Below are 19,041 nucleotides of genomic sequence, written 5' to 3'. Positions count from 1 at the left end.
TTGGCTTCAAACATGTCGTCTTTCAGAGCTGGACCAGAAATCAGCCAGTGGGTTTACTTGCATCTGCTTCTGGTACTATGCAAAGGATTAAAGTCCTGAGACTTTCCCATAATGTCTGATTTAGGCATGGTTGCCCCCCAGTTGATTAGAGCAGGGATCAGCACTTCTATGTGGGGCCACATAATGACTGTTTTAGGCTGCACAGTGTCAGCCGCACCTGCTCTACTCTGGGTGTGGCTCTGTTCCAATTAAATTTTATTCTATGGACACTGAAATGTGAATTTCTTATAACTTTCATGTCATGAAATATTCTTCTTTTAATTTTCAACCGTTTAAAAGTGCCAAGATCTCTCATAAGCCATGCAGAAAAGCAGGTGGCCGGCCAGATTCGGCCCACAGCCAGGACCTCCCTGGTGACAAGCAGGCTGCACACTGTTGGTGTCGATGCTAAGGACCTTCCACCTGAGCGGATACGATGGAGGAGGCCTGGGGATGTGTTCCAGGATCGCGGGGTTGGGGAGGTGTCACTCCAGGCTCTCCCTGGGTGGTCCCGTTCTGGTGACTATTCAGACGGTGCCTCGATGGGTGCCCCCAACTTGCCAATGCCTGCTGCCAGGGACCTGGACACAGAGAACCCTGGGAAAGAGCCTCTCCTCGGGGCCCTGGTCACACACAGTAGACCTGTCAACTGCTTCACTTTGCCTCCCTCAGCCTGTGCTGGGAAGAAAGGTCTTTCCACGTTCTTCCTGGACAGCCAGACTGCTTCTGTTCTCAAATATCTCCTCCCAGCCTCTCGAAGCACACAGCGCTCCAGGTTGTCTCTTCCATGGAGTTTCCCATCCCTGCCCTATCGCCATTGACTTGTCAACTGCAAATCCTAAGCTTCTTGAAGCAGGAACTACCATCTTTTCTGGGCACTCAGCACATTTTCAGATACCTTCCAAGATGTTTTCTTTGTTGTTGTTCATTACCCACAGAATGGTTGTATGTGGCCCCCCTCCCCAAATAAAAATACTGGTAAAAAAGAAAAACACAAAATACTGTGGAACTAGAATTTCACTATATTAATTGCAAAACAGCTGGTAAATTAAAACTCATTTAAGCTTGATTTGAGAAAAAATTATTTTTGTTTTTGTCTAGATGTATGCATTCCCAAAGCATAGCTTAAAATCATGCCAGTGGCAGGGGGAGGCCAGTCTGGTCTTTGAAATTTGCTTCAGACGATTTACAAACATAATCAAGTATTTACTTCCTAGCCTGCTGACTGATGTTAAAGACTGTTTCAAAAACTGCATTTGGCCTTGTGCCCTCTCTTGTAGGTCCTTCCATAGTGACGGCCCCCAAGGACATCTGGAATGTCACTGGTGCCCAGGTGTACTTGAGCTGTGAGGTCATCGGAATCCCAACTCCTGTCCTCATCTGGAACAAGGTCAGTGACACAGATTTCAGGAAGATGCCTAGACTGACAAGATCCTCTCTCACCGAACAAGGATGATAATAACCTAAAATCCTCAGCCTATTCCGCTGCCCGCTGCCCGCTGCTCCTCAAAGACAAAGCCCTGTAGCAGTTTTCTAGACACCTCCCTGGGTCTGTCCAGCAATTTTACTGACCTCCAGAATAGTCCCTGCTCTGCTTTTGTTAGCGATGCCAGAGCAGGGAGCCTGAGGAACTGGAAAACTATAATGCTGAACACCCATACCCACCCTCTGTGCACATGCGAGCATGGGTGTGTAAGTGTGCATGCACAGGTGTGAGTGTGGATGTATGCACATGAGTGTGTGTGTACATAAGTATATGAGTATACATGCACAGGTATGTGCATGTATCCACGTGGGTGAATGAGGGTATGTATGTGTGTGCGTGTATGCACATGAGTGTGAGTGTGTGTGCATGGGTGTGTGAGTGTCCCCATTGGAGACAGTACAGCATAGTGGTTAAGAATGAGTTCCTTAGCTGGGTTGGCTGAGTTCTCTAGACGCCAGGGTTTTCTTAGCCTCAGCACTGTTGATACTTTGAGCCAGATAATTCTATGTTGTGGGGGCTCCCCTGTGCCTTGTGAGATGTTTAGCAGCATCCCTGGCCTCTACCCACTAGATGCCAGTAGCACCCACCCCTCCGCTACCCCCAGTTGTGACAGTCAAACATGTCTCCAGATATTACTGAATGCCCCAGGGGGAAAAAATCACCTAGATTGAGAACCACTGCTCTAAGGCTCAATGTCCTCTATATGATGAAAGTAGCATATAATCCTTGTAAAGATTATGTAAAGTAAGGCAGGTAAAATCACTTGGTTTATTGTCAAATACATAGTAGCACTCAGTCGATTAGCTACTATGCCTGGAAATGTTTCCCTTCAAGTGACATTTTCTTGTATAACTCTCTTCACATTTGAAGGGCAACAGATTCTCAGCATGTCTATAGAAGGGAAAAGAAAACACTCATTTGCCAGATCAAATACTACTTAACAGTTGTACTGTACATTGTTTTATATTATTTCCCTTTTAATATATTTTGACTTGCTGAAGGGTTACAACAGTCCTCTTGAGTAAACATCATCAAGCTTGCGCTAACAAAAAGGAAATCGAGTTTAAATAAAGGTATAACTACATTCCCCCTGTACAGCCTTACTTCTCCAGCAGGCTCGAAGATTGATGATGACTCTTGATTATTTTGTTTGCTTGGTGTCTGACCAGAGGAGCAACTTCTGGAACTCTGGGAGGGATTTTGGCACCAGAACTCTTTTTGTTACAAGCTGTGGAAACTCACTTCAAACTAGTTTAGGCAAAAAAAAAGGCAGCAGAGCGGGGTGATGGGGTGATTCCAACCTCAAGGGTAGCCGGATCCAGGTACACGATGCTGCAGTTAGGACTCTTTGCTCTCGACTGTGCTGTCAATGTACTAGTCTTATTTTTTTCTTCCACCTCAGAAAGTTTCCTCCATGCTGAGGGCAGTATTGTCATTGGCGGCTCCGAGTTCACATTATTAGCACAGCTTAATGATCCCAGAGGAAAGAAGGCTTCCTCCCCTCCCTTGGTGCATTGTGAAATTCCCACTGAAGGACTGGTTCAAGTTGGGTCCTCTGCCAGCCTCTGGCGCCCCCGTGTGGCCAGAAGGCTGCATCGCCCCCATGGGGCCATCTGGTGGGAGTGAAATCAGGTTAATTCCAGAAACTGCCTAGGGGTGGGAGTGGGCAGAGACAACATCAGTTGTGCTACAGCTCTCCTTTACAGCTGAAACTTCTGTTAAAGGAAGCAGTGAAATTTCACCTCAATAAGTAAGTTATTTTTCAAAGGGGAGCGGAGAGTAGTGAAGAGCAAAGTGCCCCAGTGGATGTGTTCCTGGCCTTTATGGTGAAAGCTGCTGACACTCCTTATAGCTTATTTAGAGGTTACTGGTTTGTTTAGGTGGTAGAGAGGCAGAGGAACAACTTTTCCAAAGAATATCTATACAGAGCTCTGTTGCAGTGATCTAGGGATTACACAGTGAGAAGCCAGGGTAATCCAGGTATCTGGGACATATGACCTTATTGACAAATCTGGCAGATAATCATTTGAATCTTCAGCCTTTCTTCTGCCCCACCCCAGCTAATGGATACACATACCAGGGGAATAAATCTGCTAGGGGAATCTTATCTTTAAGCTTCTGAAATTGTATGGGGCAGATTTTATGAGCTTCTCTGAGGGCTTGTCAACTGCGGGGGCGAGGGGTGAAGGGAAGGTGTTGGCAGGGAGAAAAAATAAGTTTCTACACACTTGTCAGAAACAAGCAAAAACCCAGCCGCCAGGCTCTTGCTTGTTTTCATCTACCATGTGCATGACCTAAAGCGAGGTTTTCAGCCTGCAGACCATGACCCATTAGTGAGTCCCGAATTTAATGTAGTGATCACAACCAGCTTTTACTTTTAAAATAAAAAATAGAACAGAAACTATCTTAAGGCATCACATTTAGAAGGAGTATCATTTCATAAAACTTTTCTTTCATATACCCCAGATCGCAATGCAAAAGATATTTCTTACTGTGGGCCATGTCAAAACACTTTGAAAGTCACGGACTTAAATAATTAAATAGGCCATTTGTTTTCTCCCCACTGTCCTTGTACCCAGATTGTTAAGAAGACAGGCTTATATGCAGGTCACATGTTTTCCAAATCCAAGTTAACATAGAACTGCTTTTTGGATATAAATGAATATTGGAATCCTCCCCCTGTTAAACTGAGGTTCAAAGAAATAGCGAATCTTCCTTGCTCAAGGGTTCTTAGCTCACCAGGTCTAATGGGACAGACAGGTCTTCTCTCTGGGACACCTCAGGCTACAGCAGCATTTCTCATGGTTGGCACAGCCTGGCCAGGGGTCTGTGCTTTCCTGACCAGGAGTTATAATGCCACATTAACAAGCCCCATACTTTTTCAGCAAACCCTTCGCCTATAATGATTTCAAGGGAACTATTTTGAAATGGGGAAGTGAATTGAAATAGCTATATTTACCTTAACCCTACATCAGAGATGATGCCTACAGGGCAGGTAAAACACCTAGAATTCCTTCCCAACACTTGGTGTTTATGAGACTGAGAGGCTCCCTATTCAGTTCTTTTTTCCCACCTGACCATTTCTTCAGATTTGGGTTTTCATGACCTCTAAGAATATTCTTTTTTTCTTTCATTAAAAATAGCAAGTTATAATGGTAATAAAGAGAAACTGTCCAAAGATGTATAAAGAAAGAGTTCTTAATCTCCCCCTTACCTCCTGTTTCCTGAAATAACCGATGTGAACTGCCCTGGTTGATACCCCTATCCCCTTATTCTTGCCCAAATGTAAACAAAACACATATCCCCTGTATGTGGAGTGAGGCGAGAACGTAGTGTCCATGTTACTCTGAAACTTGTTTTTCTCAATAAACACTTCACAGGCATCCCCAGGTCTGCTTCTCAACAACCATGTAATATTCCAAGTATGGGTGTACCATAATCATTAAACGATGCCACCTTAAACATCCGAGTACACATAGACTACATGCAAGTCTTTTTTCCCCTCTCAATTTCCCCAAAAGTTCTACGAATGGGTCAAAAGACTTTAGTTTTAATAGACATTGTCAGATTGCTTTCTAAATGGGCTGTAGCAGTTCACTCTCCAGCAGTGCGTGGGTGCCACGTCCCCGCGTCCTGACCAGCACTGAAGATTATCCCTCTATTAATGATGGATAAAAAGTATCATCACATTATTTCTTTTATTTACTTGACTAAATTGAGAATATTTTAATATTTGGATTTTTTTTTTTTTATGAATTGCCTCTTCGTATTCTTTATCCAGTTTTCTATTGAATTATTTCTTGTTATTATTGGTCTGTGGCTTTTTGTACATTAAAGATATAGACCCTTTCTCCTGTATTACAGATATTTTTTTCTAGACAATCATTTTATCTTTTATTTGTTTACAGTGGCTGGGGATCTAGAAATCTTAATAGACAAATATTCTGTTTCATCATAAAACTCTTCTGAAACTTCACCAAAAAGGCACAAGTATGTTCTGTACTACATGTCTTTTTAAGTTTCCATGAAATTCAGTGAATGAATCCTTGAAATGCATTGACTTGCATGAATCAAACTAATCCATCCTGCTTCTGTAATCATTGGCACATGAAATTTTTTTTATTCAATGTATAATTGACATTTAACATTGCATTAGTTTCGGGTATAACCATTTGATATTTGTATACATTATGAAGTGATCACCACAGTAAGTCTAGTTAATATCTGTCATCTTACATAAAGTTACAATTTTTTTCCTTGTGATGAGAACATTTAAGATCTACTCTCTTAGCAACTTTCAAATATGCAATACAGAGTTGCCATGCTGTACATTACTTCCCTATGACTAATTTATAACTGGAACTGTGTACCTTTTGACTCTTCCCTTCACCCATTTCTCCACCTCCCACTCCCTACTTCTGGCAACCACCAATCTATTCTCTGTACTAGAACTTGGTTTGGTTGAGGGGGGCAGTTTGTTTCTTTTTTGTTTTTTAGATTCCACATATAATTGAGATCATACAGTATTTATCTTTGACTTACTTCATTTAGCATAGTGCCTTCGAGGTCCATCCATGTTGCCATAAATGGCGGGATTTCATTCTTTTACATGGCTGAATAATAGTTCATTGTTTATATTTATACCACATTTTCTTTATCCATTCATCTGTCATTGGATACTTAGGTTGTTTCTGTGTCTTAGCTATTGTAAACAATGCTGCAGTGAACACAGGGGTGCAGATATCTTTTCAAGATAGTGATTTCATTTCCTTTGGATATATACCTGGAAGTGGAATTGCCAGATCATATGGTAGTTCTATTTTTAATTTTTTGAAGAACCTCCATACTGTTTTCCATCATGACTGCACCAACTTACATTCCCACCAGCAATGTACAAGGGTTCTCTTCTCTCCACATCCTTGCCAACACTTGTCTTTTGATAATAGCCAGCCTAACAGGTGTGAGGTGTTATCTCCTTGCGATTTTGATTTGCATTTCCCTTATGATTAATGATGTTGAACACCTTTTCATGTACCTATTGGCCATCTATATGTCTTCTTTGGAAAAATGTTTATTCAGATCTTCTATCCATTTTTTTTCAGTTTTTTTGTTTTTTGTTTTTTTGTTTTGCTATTGAGTTTTGAGTTCTTTATATATTTAGATACCAACCCTTATCAGATACATGATTTTCAAATTCTCCCATTTGGTAGGTTGCCTGTCTGTCGAGTTTGTTTTGCAGAAACTAGTTTAATGTAGTCCCACTTGTTTATTTTTGCTTTTGTTGCCTTTGCTCTTGGTGTCAAATCCAAAATATCATCACCAAGACTGATGTTAAAGAGTTTACTGCCCATGCATTATTCTTTTAGGAGTCTTGTGGTTTCGGGTCTTACATTCTTGAATGCATTTTGAGTTAGTTTTTGTGTATGGTGTAAGATTTTTGTGTCTGGTATTAGTCCAGTTTCTTTTGCATGTGGCCGACCATTTTTCCCAGCACCTGCTATGGCACTTCTTTTTTCTTATTAATTGCTTATCTGCAATAGCAGGACTCAGGAAGATTTGTTGCAGCTAAAATATAACCAGAGAGGGCTGGAATGACTTCCTAGGTCTCCCTCTGACTCTCCCCGAGTGGCCCTTTGTGGTGAACAGTTACCGGGCGGTTTTCCTGCCCTACAGATTTCTAAGGTTCAGGCTTTGAGGCTCTTCCAGCCCAATGCACATATGTGGAATCATCTTAGAAGCCACTTTTCTCAGCCTTCATCTTTTTTTAAACACTGGAAGACGTTTATCAACAAACTCCCCATTACGTAAGTGAAAATGACATGTAAAAATTTGCCATGTAAAAATTCTTGACATTTCTATATTTTTTACATGGTGGATAAGTTTTTACAGTGTATTAAATATGAGTTCTGTTAAATATAAGTATTAGTTTTCCAATCAAATGCTTGACAAGAACAGTTGCTCTGTACGTGATGGGTCAGGTTAATGGCACAGAATCCTCTTTATTAAGAGCTACATGATCTGGGAAGCAATGGCTCCATTGCTAAGATTCATTATTTCTGTGCTGTTTTTCTACTTTGGTCACACACAAAACGCTTAAAGAATCCTGAATTCAATAAATAAAGACCAAAGACATATTACTTTAGTCATTGAATCAAATTATACTTAAACCATTATTAAAAATATTTTTAAATTACTTCAAAATCGACACTAGCATAACCATTTCTGCCAGCTACCTGGGAAACTGTGAAGGAAAAAAATGCTTTTGAATATATCTTTTGTTTATACAGCATTTGTGTGAGTAAAATACCAAGATACCTGGTTTTCTGTCTCTAATACCGGCAATGTAGGAAAAACCAAAAAAAAAAAAAGCAAAACCAGGCATTCCAAATCAGTAATGCTAGATACTTTATTTATAGAGTAGGAGCTGGCCCAGATACTACATGGTTTCAGAGTCCCAGCACTGACAACGCAAAGCAGAGAAAATAAAGGGTGGGTGTGAAGCTGAGACAGCAGTTTGGTAACAGCCTGTGGTGGGAGTGGGGCCACGCTGGGAGAAGCAACGATGATGTAGTGTCAAAAAAATATATGCTCTGGTCTTTTTAAACTCAAGATTTGCTTAATTATAAAAGCAAAAGAGAAGAAAACTACCTATTTGAGATTGTAAATACTTTTTTTCTAATTACAAAGGTAGTATCAATAAGAGTTTAGCTCTTAAAGGAACATGGGATGGAATAAACATTACTTCGTGTATCCTTTTAAAAAATTAGTTTCAAGTATACAGTACATTGGTTAGACATCTATATAGTTCATAAAACGCCCAGTTGCTCCCTCCCTCCTCTGGCCCTCCACCTAGCCAACACATTAACGCTAACTGCATTCCCTCTGCCATGCTCCCCATCCCCATGACCAACTATCAACTACTAATTCTGTGTACCCTTTTTTAAAACCCATCATTATCACAAACTTTAAAAGAATTTTATACTCTGTGACTCAGCAATTCCACTTCCAGAAATTTATGTTAAAAGTGTGTGTATGGGGTGGGGGTGGGGGGATACAGGTAAATTTTGTTCTTGTTTTTTTTAACGAGGGGAAAAAGTAGTATTCACTATTGGCCTCAAACCAAGGAAACTTTCTTCTTAGCTCATCCTGAATCTGACATGCACAGGGCTAAGCAGCAAGTTTGGTCATCAGAGAATAATGACAACAGCATGTATTTGACAGGGGTTTTTGCTCACTGGACTTTGGTAGATGATTTAATGAACACTTGGCCCTCAGAACAAAGGAATAGTATTGGCTTTGGACAACCTATTTTTCATTGGTGAGGTTGTTGCAGGACCTGGGCTCCTACACAAGGTCTCCAGCATCAAATCTAGAACTGGGTGACAGTTTGTCAGTCAAACATGGCATCACAGGCAAGAAAAGGCCCAGCACTGAGAAGCAGAATTTACAAAGATGAGTGAGTGATGGTAGCCAGTGGCAGGAGAGTATGACGGTGTGTATTCCCCAGGCATTGCAAGGAAACTGACAGAAAGAAATGAGGATCTACATTTTATTTGAGTATTCAGGAAAGGGTAATATAAAAATGTCTGGGTTCAATCCAATTAAGTCTGATGTACGCCTGTGCACTATAGAAATGTGGTCACTCCCCAGTGGATAAGTACAGAGAACTCAGACTATTTCTCCTTTTTTTGCAGATAAAAAGGGGTCACTATGGAGTTCAAAGAACAGAACTCTTGCCTGGTGATCGGGACAACCTGGCCATTCAGACTCGGGGTGGTCCAGAAAAACATGAAGTAACTGGCTGGGTGCTGGTGAGTACCAAGAGCTGGCAGGATTTCATTGTTAAAGTCAGACAGCAGGGGGTAGCTCCATAGTGTAATGGTTAGCACATCTGCTTTACACGCAAAAGGTCCTGGGTTCGCGCCCCAGGTGGAGCCACGGACCATACTCAGGGTGCACCAGACCCCAGGTGCATGCTGCAAGTGTGTGGGAGGAGACGCCCCACCTTCAAAGATCCAGTTCTTAAGGGGAAACGTCCATAGGTCAGGGTGGAAGTGGGGGTGGGGAGTCAAAGCAGACCGGGCAAAGGTGCCTGATGTGCTGCCAGGCTGAAAGTGCTTGTCCTTCCACTTCTCTTGAAGCAGCCCAGCTGCTCCTCCTTCAGAGGGACTGAAAAACAGCTGGCATTTATTGGATATTGTGGAAATGACCGCCAAATAAATGAGAACTAATTTTTTTTTCCCTAAGAGTTCAAAGCAAAATTCTCATAGGGAACTAACTGGTCCAAACATTAATTTAATTAATCAATTACTGATTAATAGTTATTTTACTTGACCTTTGATAGCCATGGATACTCATGGATAGTACCTGGATCACATACCTTATCAAAGTCTCCCTCAAACTGATACGTACACCTGTTCAGTTCTTATCTTACGCAATGTGATCAAAAGTTGTCCGTGACATTTCCTCGGAGTGTGAATCCTGGCAAACCACATATGGTGGCTGTATAATTAGCCTAGCACAGGAGTTGCACTATTTTTAGCAGTATCTTTGCTCTGAATCCCCCGGTCATCTTAGGAAACTTATGAAATAATGACCTAATTGAAACCATTGGAAGAAGAGAGACCACTACAGAGACACTAAAGATCCTTTTTCTTTCACAGGTATCTCCTCTCAGTAAGGAAGATGCTGGAGAATATGAGTGCCATGCATCCAATTCCCAAGGACAGGCTTCAGCATCAGCAAAAATTACAGTGGTTGATGCCTTACATGAAATACCAGTGAATAAAGGTAGGCAGTCAACCTCCCAACCATTTAAAAATGACTAGTGCTTTTGCTTAATAAAGAACAAAACCAAACATGAAAGTATAAAAAAAAGCTCTTAATGAAATCCTGTAATGTTAGGAATCCACAAGGGCATTAAGTATATTATCAAAATGTAGTGCACAAGGCTCCAAAAGAACATTCACATGGTTGACGGAATGCTGTTGTTATGACTTAGATGCTTTCTTCACCTTATACATGAGACAAAAGCTCGAGCCTGACTGTAATGGCTTACATTTCCCATAACTATCTACATGGCAGTTTTCCTTGGTGTTGTGATTATATTAAATTCTCATTTAAAAAAAAAAAAAATGATTGTAGGTCCTTCACTTTGAGCTTTTATAAGAAAAAGCCAGAAAATATATTGGCAAGTACCCAACTGTCTGCCTCTATCCACTTCACTGTCAAAAGCTTCCTCTTCAGCCCCCTTCCTGGCCATGTCAGAGGAATGCTACTTTACATTTATATAGTTCTATTAGACTGATGTCTGGATTGGCTTTACTCTTAAGCTAATAATAACAAAGTTTATTGTCAGTGTTTTGTCAAACCACTCCACTGTATAGATCACTCAACTGTGGTATGAAAGGAAGAATTTATCAAGTAAAGATGTGTTTGGTCAGATGTGTTTGGCTCTTCAGCCAAGATGTGTAATGCCAGGCAATGAAACAAACAGAGCACTAACTAAGAGTAATGTGTTCGAGTCTAAGCTCTGCCATTATTATTCTACTTTAAATGTTGAATTAAGAGCTGGATGACAAAGGAAAATTCCTTAGCCTCTCTGGATCTCAGCTTGCTCATTTATGGAACTGGTCTCCCAGTTCTATAATAAAGTCCATCTCTTACACATAGACCAATACAACAAAATTGCCTTACACGTCTAAAACCATATAGCACAAATACCAAAGAGCACGCCACCATATCATTTATACAGTTACTCACATATCCTTTATCTCCACTTGTTAACATCATTTATTTGGAAACAAAACTGAAAATTAGAAAGTCAACCGTGTCCATATATGTAACTAATTTTTATCATTTTTTTAAACAGGTGAAGGCACCGAACTATAAACCTGCAGAATATATTAGTCTGCATAGCTAAAAATAATCATGGATAACTACAACCCCTGTTTTTGCCTAATAACCAGTTTCTTTTCATCCAGTCCACTAACAGTTTAGTTATAGTCACTGTGTTTTACATAGTGAAATACAAAATAAAGATAACTCATCGAGACTATCTACAAAAATTTATTGTCTATTTACAGAAGAAAAGCATGCGTATCATTAAAAAAAACAAATAAAATGCTTTTTCTCACAATGTAGTACATGTCATTTTTAAAGCCATATCATAGAAACAAAAGATATTTATAAGTATCTTGCTGAGAATCTTTTAAAAGAGCTATACACTCATCATTCGAGGTGCAATACTCATAGACATAAGTTCCTGAAACAACAGTTTGCATGCATAAGGCATTCGCACCAAAGAAATCTGAAAGAAAAAAAAGGAGAATTAGCAAAGCTGTACTGAAGTTAATCCCATTTCCCTACCCCAGAAAAAGGTAAAAACTTGGTACTGGAGCTGATGAATAAATGCATAGGCTGATAACACTCATCCTGCTACCTTGGCCTTTGGTGGCTCTTTCTCCTAATGAGCCTTGGTATTTCATCCTTTCTGCCAGACAAAATTTATATTTACCCTTCTCAATTAAAAAAAGGTATTTTTTAAATGCAGTTTAAAACTCCTTGTATAAGGACTTTTTCCAAAAGATGAGCAGCTTAGAGACATTACCACACTAAAACTTAAACTGATTTTTAGAGAAATCAAATTTTCTTTTTCCTCTTTTAAAACTAGGAATCCTATAGAGATGTGATATTCAAAATTGTGAAAATGCCAATCTCTTCCACCATACTAAATCTGCCTGGATGATCAGACCAACATGGTTACAGTCTAAACAAATACTAACTGCTAAGGTATATACACACCTGGGTTTTATTTCGGCAGCCTCTGCATTCGTATGTATGAGTCCTGGTGTTAGCGATCGCCATTATTCCACAAAGATTGCAAACATGAACCTGATAGGGATCTGATGCCTCAAACAATCTTTCCCTTAAAAACTGGGCTGCTCCATGGGCAATCTGACAATCTCGCTCCATTTCTCCAAAACGCAGGCCGCCATCACTATAAGGGAAAAACAGCAGCTTATTTTGAACTTGTTTTCTATTAGCAATACCACACTGATGAATGGCGAAGGTAATGAATGACATTAGTAAAGAAGAACTAGACTAATTTTTATACGCCAGCATTCTCGATACATTGTGGGTTAAGAAGTCTACCAACTATTTGATGTGTATTAGAAGGTCCTCAAATGGATTAAATAATTTGATTCTCAAGTATAGCATATAATTTTCCTCATAAAATACAACGAAGTACAGAGTAGAATCTCATCATGCTATCATTTAACTTACTAAAAATTCAACTATATACTAAAAAATGAATTACAAAAAAATTGGATCTAAATCAAGCAGCTTCTTCATGAATGAATGAATATTCTAGACAATCAAGCCTGAAAGGATAAATGCATGTTGGCAAAAGTAATGGAAAGAACAAGTGAATAATCACAGGTGTGCCCAGCATGAACGTAAAATGAAATGCATTGTTCAGATGTCCAGACAGGTGGATGACGATGGCTTCCTTAACATTCTTTATACACAAAATACATAAAAATCAATGCGTTGCTAATGCTGTTACCAAAAAACAAATCATTGGTCAACTTTGGAAGATGGTAGACAACCAACTCATTTTGAAAACTGGTAAATAAAGGGAAAGACTCAAGCATTTATCCTGCCTTTACCATGTGAATTACGTCACCAAGTAACCAGCTGAAGAAGCAAAGTTTCTCTCTATAAAAGTATTCCAGTTAATAATGGAAGGAATGATAAAATTAGAATTGCATCAGTCCCCATTAAGTAATGACCATTAATAGCTGCTAAAATCATAAGAGAGACAACCAGACACAGAAGCATGCAATACCACCTACGAAGTACTACTGCGAAAAAACGATCCTGACATTTCATCAAGGCTCTAGATCTGCTTCTGATGAGAAAAACAGTAATGCACAGTCTAGGAATGCAATCCAGACTGTGAGGAAAGCTCCAGAATAAACAATCCAGTTTCTTAAACAAATAGCAAGGGAAAAATAGTTGGAGGGCAACCTAGATTTAAAAAGAAAGAGAGACCTACCTATCAAGCAATTGCAAAGCATGGGCCTTATTTGTATCCTAATTAAAACCAACAAACCTTTTTTAAAAGTGTGCACTCCTCAGGGAAATATGAACACTGGATATTAAGTAATATTAAGAAGGTACTGTGGTTAGTTTTTTTTTTATGGACCCTGTGAGGGTGAAAACTATTTTCATAATACTAACAACACATTTGATTCTTTCACTCTGTTGACATTGCGTTGATGGTTGCAAAAGTAACTGAATTAAAACTGCTGGCACCTGAACACAAACTTTACTAGCAATCATATTTTCCGCTGTGAGTGAAGGAAAAGAGCCAGTTTTACTTAAGACTGTTATTAGTGAAGCAGTAAAAATGATTAGTTTTATTAAACCCTGACTCTTGAGTACACATCTTCTTAATAATATATGAAAAAAATGGGAAGTCCTCATAAAGCACTTCAGTTGTATACTGAGAATGGTCTTAAAGGCACTTGCAGGATTCTGAACTAATCCCTTTTATGATGAAACATATTCATTACTTGAAAAAAGCTGACAGCAATTATATTAATCCACCAATATTAACACCAACTAAGTTAATTCAGACTCAGTTGGCAGACATTTTTTTGAAAATGAACAAAGTGAGCTTTCACGGAAGACAATTATAAGTATTTGTTGAAAATTACTGAAAATTTGAGTTTTCAATCAAAACTTAGAATTTTAGAAAACATCTATCCAACACTATGGGCTTGATAGTTTCCCAATATTTAAAGACTTTTCTGATGACATCAATGATAATATTCACTAATGTGAATTTTTTGGTATAATATATCAACATTTAAAAATGCATAATTTATTAAACCAATATTTTCCAAATGACCAATTATGATGCTACAGAATTATTCACTTGTAAAAGATACATTCAAAGTGCAAGACAGACCAATGGATTTTAATGTAATAAATATAAAAAATTCACTTACTTGGTTTCAGATTCTACATCACAACTAACCTTTAAGAAACTACAACTTATCATTTTGATGTAGTATCCAAAAACAACATCCACAATCACCTGAAAAGGTTATTAGAACATACCTCCCTTTTCCAACCACATATCTGCGTGAGGTCAGATTTTCCTCATATACTTAAACATAAAAAATAAAATACTGCAATGGAATGGATGCAGAAGTAGACACAAAAAATCCAGCTGTCTTCTCAAAAACCAGCTCATTAAAACGACTTGCAAAAAGATAAACCAGTGTCATGCATCACTAAATTTACTTGGAAAATAAATTTAAATGTTAAAATTTATGTTATGCTATAGGTTTACTACTGTTGTTTTTAAATTAATTAACAAATAATTTAAATCTGTTTTAATTACTAATAGGATAAATATCGACAGATGCAACTCACATAAACCAAGCTCTTTGGAATCCTAGAATCAAGAAATTTGAGAACCACTCAAATATTTGATGAAATATTTACAGAAGAAATTATATGATGTCTGGGCTTTGCTTGGAAATAATCAGGGGTTGGTGGCAGAGGGAAGATGGATATACCAAGACTAGCCATGAGGTGATAATTACTGAAGTGGGGTGACAGGCACATGGCGGTTTCATTATACCATTATCTCTATAATTGTGTTTGACATTTTTCATTTAAAAAGGCTAATCGATAATAACGACGATGATGCAGTTCTCTTACCGAGATCTACCCTCCATTGGCTGTCTATTAAGGATCTGAATAGGTCCCCTAGCACGAGAATGAATCTTGTCATCCACCATGTGCTTCAAACGCTGGTAATAAGTGGGGCCAATAAAAATTTGTGATGTGATTTTTCTGCCAGTGAAACCGTTGTACAGGACCTGAAACATTTTAAAATGTTAAACAAGTTCAAAAAATGTATGTACATACACTGATTCCATTTATATAAAAATGAAAACAGACAAAACTAATCTGTACTGTTAGGGGCCAAGAGAGTGGTTACCTTGGGGTGGGGGTGGAAAGCAGTTACCGGAAGGGGACACAAGATGAGGAAGAGGGAGTGGGTGTCTAGGCATAAAAGGATTCTAGTAATTTTCTTTTCAGGATCTGGGTGCCAGTCACACAGATGTGTTCACTTTCTAAAAATTCATCAAGCTGTACAGTTATGATTTGTGCACGTATTTGATGTGTTATACTTCAACGAAAGGTTTAATTTTTTAAAAATGAAACCACACATACAAAATAGAATATATTTAACAAATTACTAATGTAAGAGCAAACATACCTCATTTCCTCTGAGGTGATAGCCATAATCAGATAAAAGGTTAGATATCTTCTGCACATTAACAGCATCATTAAATGGAGTGGCATCACCGATTTCACCCTTGTTAGCTGATACCTTTTTAAAAAAATAGTCTTTAAAAGGCTGTTTCCTTCTGTCTCCCCTTAGAAGTCTTTATCAATAAAAATATATTCAATTTTTAAAATCCTTTCTAGAAAAAGAAAGATTCTGAACTTTAAAAATCTATGTTATAGAAAGCTGTAATACTGTAAGGCTCATTTTATTAACATTTTACATGAAGTATAAATAACTGCTTCTCCTAAAAAATAAAAAATCAAGTATAACCCTTCAAATAAGAAGCTATCCATGGAACCAGTTACAAAAAGAATAAGACTCCAAAATACTTCCTATAGTGCAAGGAAAATGAAAATTTTAATACCCTAAAACCAAGCCATCCATTTGTTAGGCTGTCTCCCCTTAGAAGAATGGGCTGTACCCATTCTACCTTAACAAGACACTTAAAAACAGAAAACCACCTGCATGCACAGCTAATATACAGCTATAAAATTAAGTTTACATGAACTGACCACCAATGAATTCTTTATAGAAAAGAACAAATCAAAAGAATAACCATATATATGTATAGGCTGCATATAGTAAATTTTACAAAAGTTCTGAGTTAGACATAACTGCAAATTTTTGCAAAAAAAAAAAAAAGAGGCATAACCATAACCAAATTAAAAGCAGGAAAATAAGTATTCTGGCTTCTTCCAAAGTACCGTGGCTAAACTATGAATGAAACCACCTATCACCACTTTGGAAGGAACATCAGTTTGGAACCCATATTGTTAAAGAAAATCTCTTACCTTCCCCTGAAGACATTCAATCAAGTGACCAATAGTCATACGAGAGGGGATGGCATGGGGATTTATGATGATATCAGGGGTGATACCTTCACAGGTGAAAGGCATATCCTATAAAAGAATTTTTAAAAACAAACTTAAATCTCTTAGCTACGGAACTAGAACTGACCTCCACCTCATCCAAACTTTTCTATGTCCTCAATTCTGTTCAATATAGCATGTTTATACTTATTCAACACTAAAATTAAAAATCAAGCCTTTATCACTGTTGGGCTCTTAAGTGAAAGCAAATTTTCATTTAATAAAATGTTCAACAATTTTGGGTTAGGAGTAAGGGAGATAAAAGTTACCTACCTCTTGTCGGTACTGAATACCACAAGTACCCTTTTGGCCATGTCGACTAGCAAATTTGTCTCCAATCTGTGGAATTCTAACAGAGCGTACCTGAATTCATATAAAAACAGGTTAATTAAGTTGATTTCATTTAATTTCTATAAATAGTAATGTGACAAAACTATACTCACCCTTATTTTACAAAATTTATATCCTTCCTGGTTGAGAGTTACCATAACTTGATCTACAATGCCCGTCTCACTAGTTCTGAGAAAAGTGCTACAGTCTCTCTTGGTATAGCGTCTATTAGTGCTCTCCAGTTCATCCTCATTTTCAGGCAAGGTGACTGTTTTGCCTATGATAACATCATCTCCTGACACACGAACCCCAGGAGCTATCAAACCATCATCATCCAGCTTGTCATAAATGGCATGTCTCATACCTATGAAGAAAAAGACATGGAATTTTCTGAAATGGTACTATCAAAAAAAGTATGTAAATGTCACATAACCCCCCAAAAAGATTAAAAACCAAATACATAAATCATTTCCAAGTCAGAGAAGTTCATAGGAATCTCTAACAGCATGAAACATATGTGTGGTAATAATTTAATGCCCTTATACCAAATATTACAAACTATTCTGAACTCTAAAAAGCTCTGGCCTGAGCACTGGAAAATCAGATTCTCCATTTGCTAGGTGACTTTGGATAAGTGTGTTGCCATCTTCTGATCTCTATATTACATCAGAAGGAACATCTATGCCCTCTACACATATCCTCCCACAGAAATTATGAATTTTATCTTACATAATCTTCATTCTGCTAGAACATTAATTCACTACTACACAGAACCCCTCCATGAAATGGAGTAATAGGAAACTGCCTGGGGAACAAAACACATTTTACTTCATGCAATACTAATAGAAGCCAAAACTGAAGCAGAGATACCCCATTTCCCTGGGACATTCCATCCATTCTACTGTATATGTATTTTTAAGTGTGAAAATAATAACTAGAAAATAAGTTTGAGTATTTTAGAAGAGACAAAAAATGCTAGGCATCCTCTCATTTATTTGTTAAATGTATACAAATACTGTAGTTAGACAAATATTGTGGTCATACTACAATGTGAAGGGAGACAGTTCCCATGTAAATACATAAACTGAGAGAGGACACAGTACAAATGAGAATGGAGCTGAGGTGTGTTCCATGAAACATGCAACCTCTGACTTCCAAATACCCTCCTCAGTGCAGAATCTAGAGGATAGAACTTAGAGCAAGCATGCTCCTAAGTGCAAAGACTTGGCAAACACACATATCTTCTTAAATATGAGCTCTAAGAATGACATAAAAACACACTCCCATATGTCAAAAAATAAAGTGGGGGACAAAACCTAGAAAACTTAATTAGGAAAATCATGGTAACTTAACTTTGAATTCCATCCTTTAAATGTCAGTATCACTTACCCTGGCATGTTTCACGAGTAGGCTTCTCAAAAACTTCTTCTTGATCAAATCCTTTTTTAGACTCCTGTTCTTTGTATGAGCGATAGAAAACAGACCTAAAAACACAGGGTTTCTTAAGGTAACTTCTATTTTCCTCTAATAATAGGGTATAGAACATCCCGATAATTTTTACTTGATATTTGGGAAACAACTTAAACCATGAACCTAGGATAAGAGTTAACTGCATTAAGGTCAGTTAAGTCATGAATGCTACTGCATGGGCCACACTTGTAGCATTTCAGTCATACCCTTAACGCAGCTGGACTTGATGTGAGAATAGGGAGAACTTAAGGTTACTGAGTCCAACCTCCTACCCCAAGAATCCTTCCATAATTACCCTTAGAGATGGTCACCCGGGATCTGCTCCAATATTTCGAGTCTATGACACTAAGCTATAATGTCCACCCTCTGGTCCTAGTGCTAGCCTCTGAAACTACACAGAAAAAAAAAAATCCATCCTCTCTTCTAAATTCCCAGTTTTTTAACCAATCTTCATATGCCATGGATTTGAA

At 38.3% G+C, this 19,041-nt stretch overlaps 2 protein-coding genes across 2 annotated transcripts in view; one reads left to right on the top strand and one right to left on the bottom strand.

Moving 5' to 3' along the window:
• IGFBP7 (insulin like growth factor binding protein 7) overlaps positions 1 to 11,660 on the top strand; it is a 67,038-nt gene extending 55,378 nt beyond the window's left edge. The window contains exons 2-5 of the mRNA XM_039845299.1: positions 1,320 to 1,429; positions 9,220 to 9,336; positions 10,189 to 10,315; positions 11,397 to 11,660. Coding sequence (XP_039701233.1) covers positions 1,320 to 1,429; positions 9,220 to 9,336; positions 10,189 to 10,315; positions 11,397 to 11,416 — 374 coding nt within the window. The 3' untranslated portion in view covers positions 11,417 to 11,660. The remainder of the gene's footprint in view (positions 1 to 1,319; positions 1,430 to 9,219; positions 9,337 to 10,188; positions 10,316 to 11,396) is intronic.
• Positions 11,300 to 19,041, bottom strand: part of POLR2B (RNA polymerase II subunit B) — a 43,952-nt gene continuing 36,210 nt past the window's right edge. Inside the window, exons 19-26 of the mRNA XM_039845291.1 lie at positions 18,491 to 18,585; positions 17,215 to 17,465; positions 17,045 to 17,134; positions 16,694 to 16,801; positions 15,831 to 15,944; positions 15,266 to 15,426; positions 12,329 to 12,524; positions 11,300 to 11,834 (exon numbers count right to left, since the gene is read on the bottom strand). Coding sequence (XP_039701225.1) covers positions 11,745 to 11,834; positions 12,329 to 12,524; positions 15,266 to 15,426; positions 15,831 to 15,944; positions 16,694 to 16,801; positions 17,045 to 17,134; positions 17,215 to 17,465; positions 18,491 to 18,585 — 1,105 coding nt within the window. The 3' untranslated portion in view covers positions 11,300 to 11,744. The remainder of the gene's footprint in view (positions 11,835 to 12,328; positions 12,525 to 15,265; positions 15,427 to 15,830; positions 15,945 to 16,693; positions 16,802 to 17,044; positions 17,135 to 17,214; positions 17,466 to 18,490; positions 18,586 to 19,041) is intronic.

This window comes from Pteropus medius, unplaced genomic scaffold (assembly GCF_902729225.1).
Source record: "Pteropus medius unplaced genomic scaffold, Ma_sr-lr_union100, whole genome shotgun sequence".
NCBI lineage: Eukaryota > Metazoa > Chordata > Mammalia > Chiroptera > Pteropodidae > Pteropus > Pteropus medius.
This window is presented reverse-complemented; position numbering and strand designations above follow the sequence as displayed.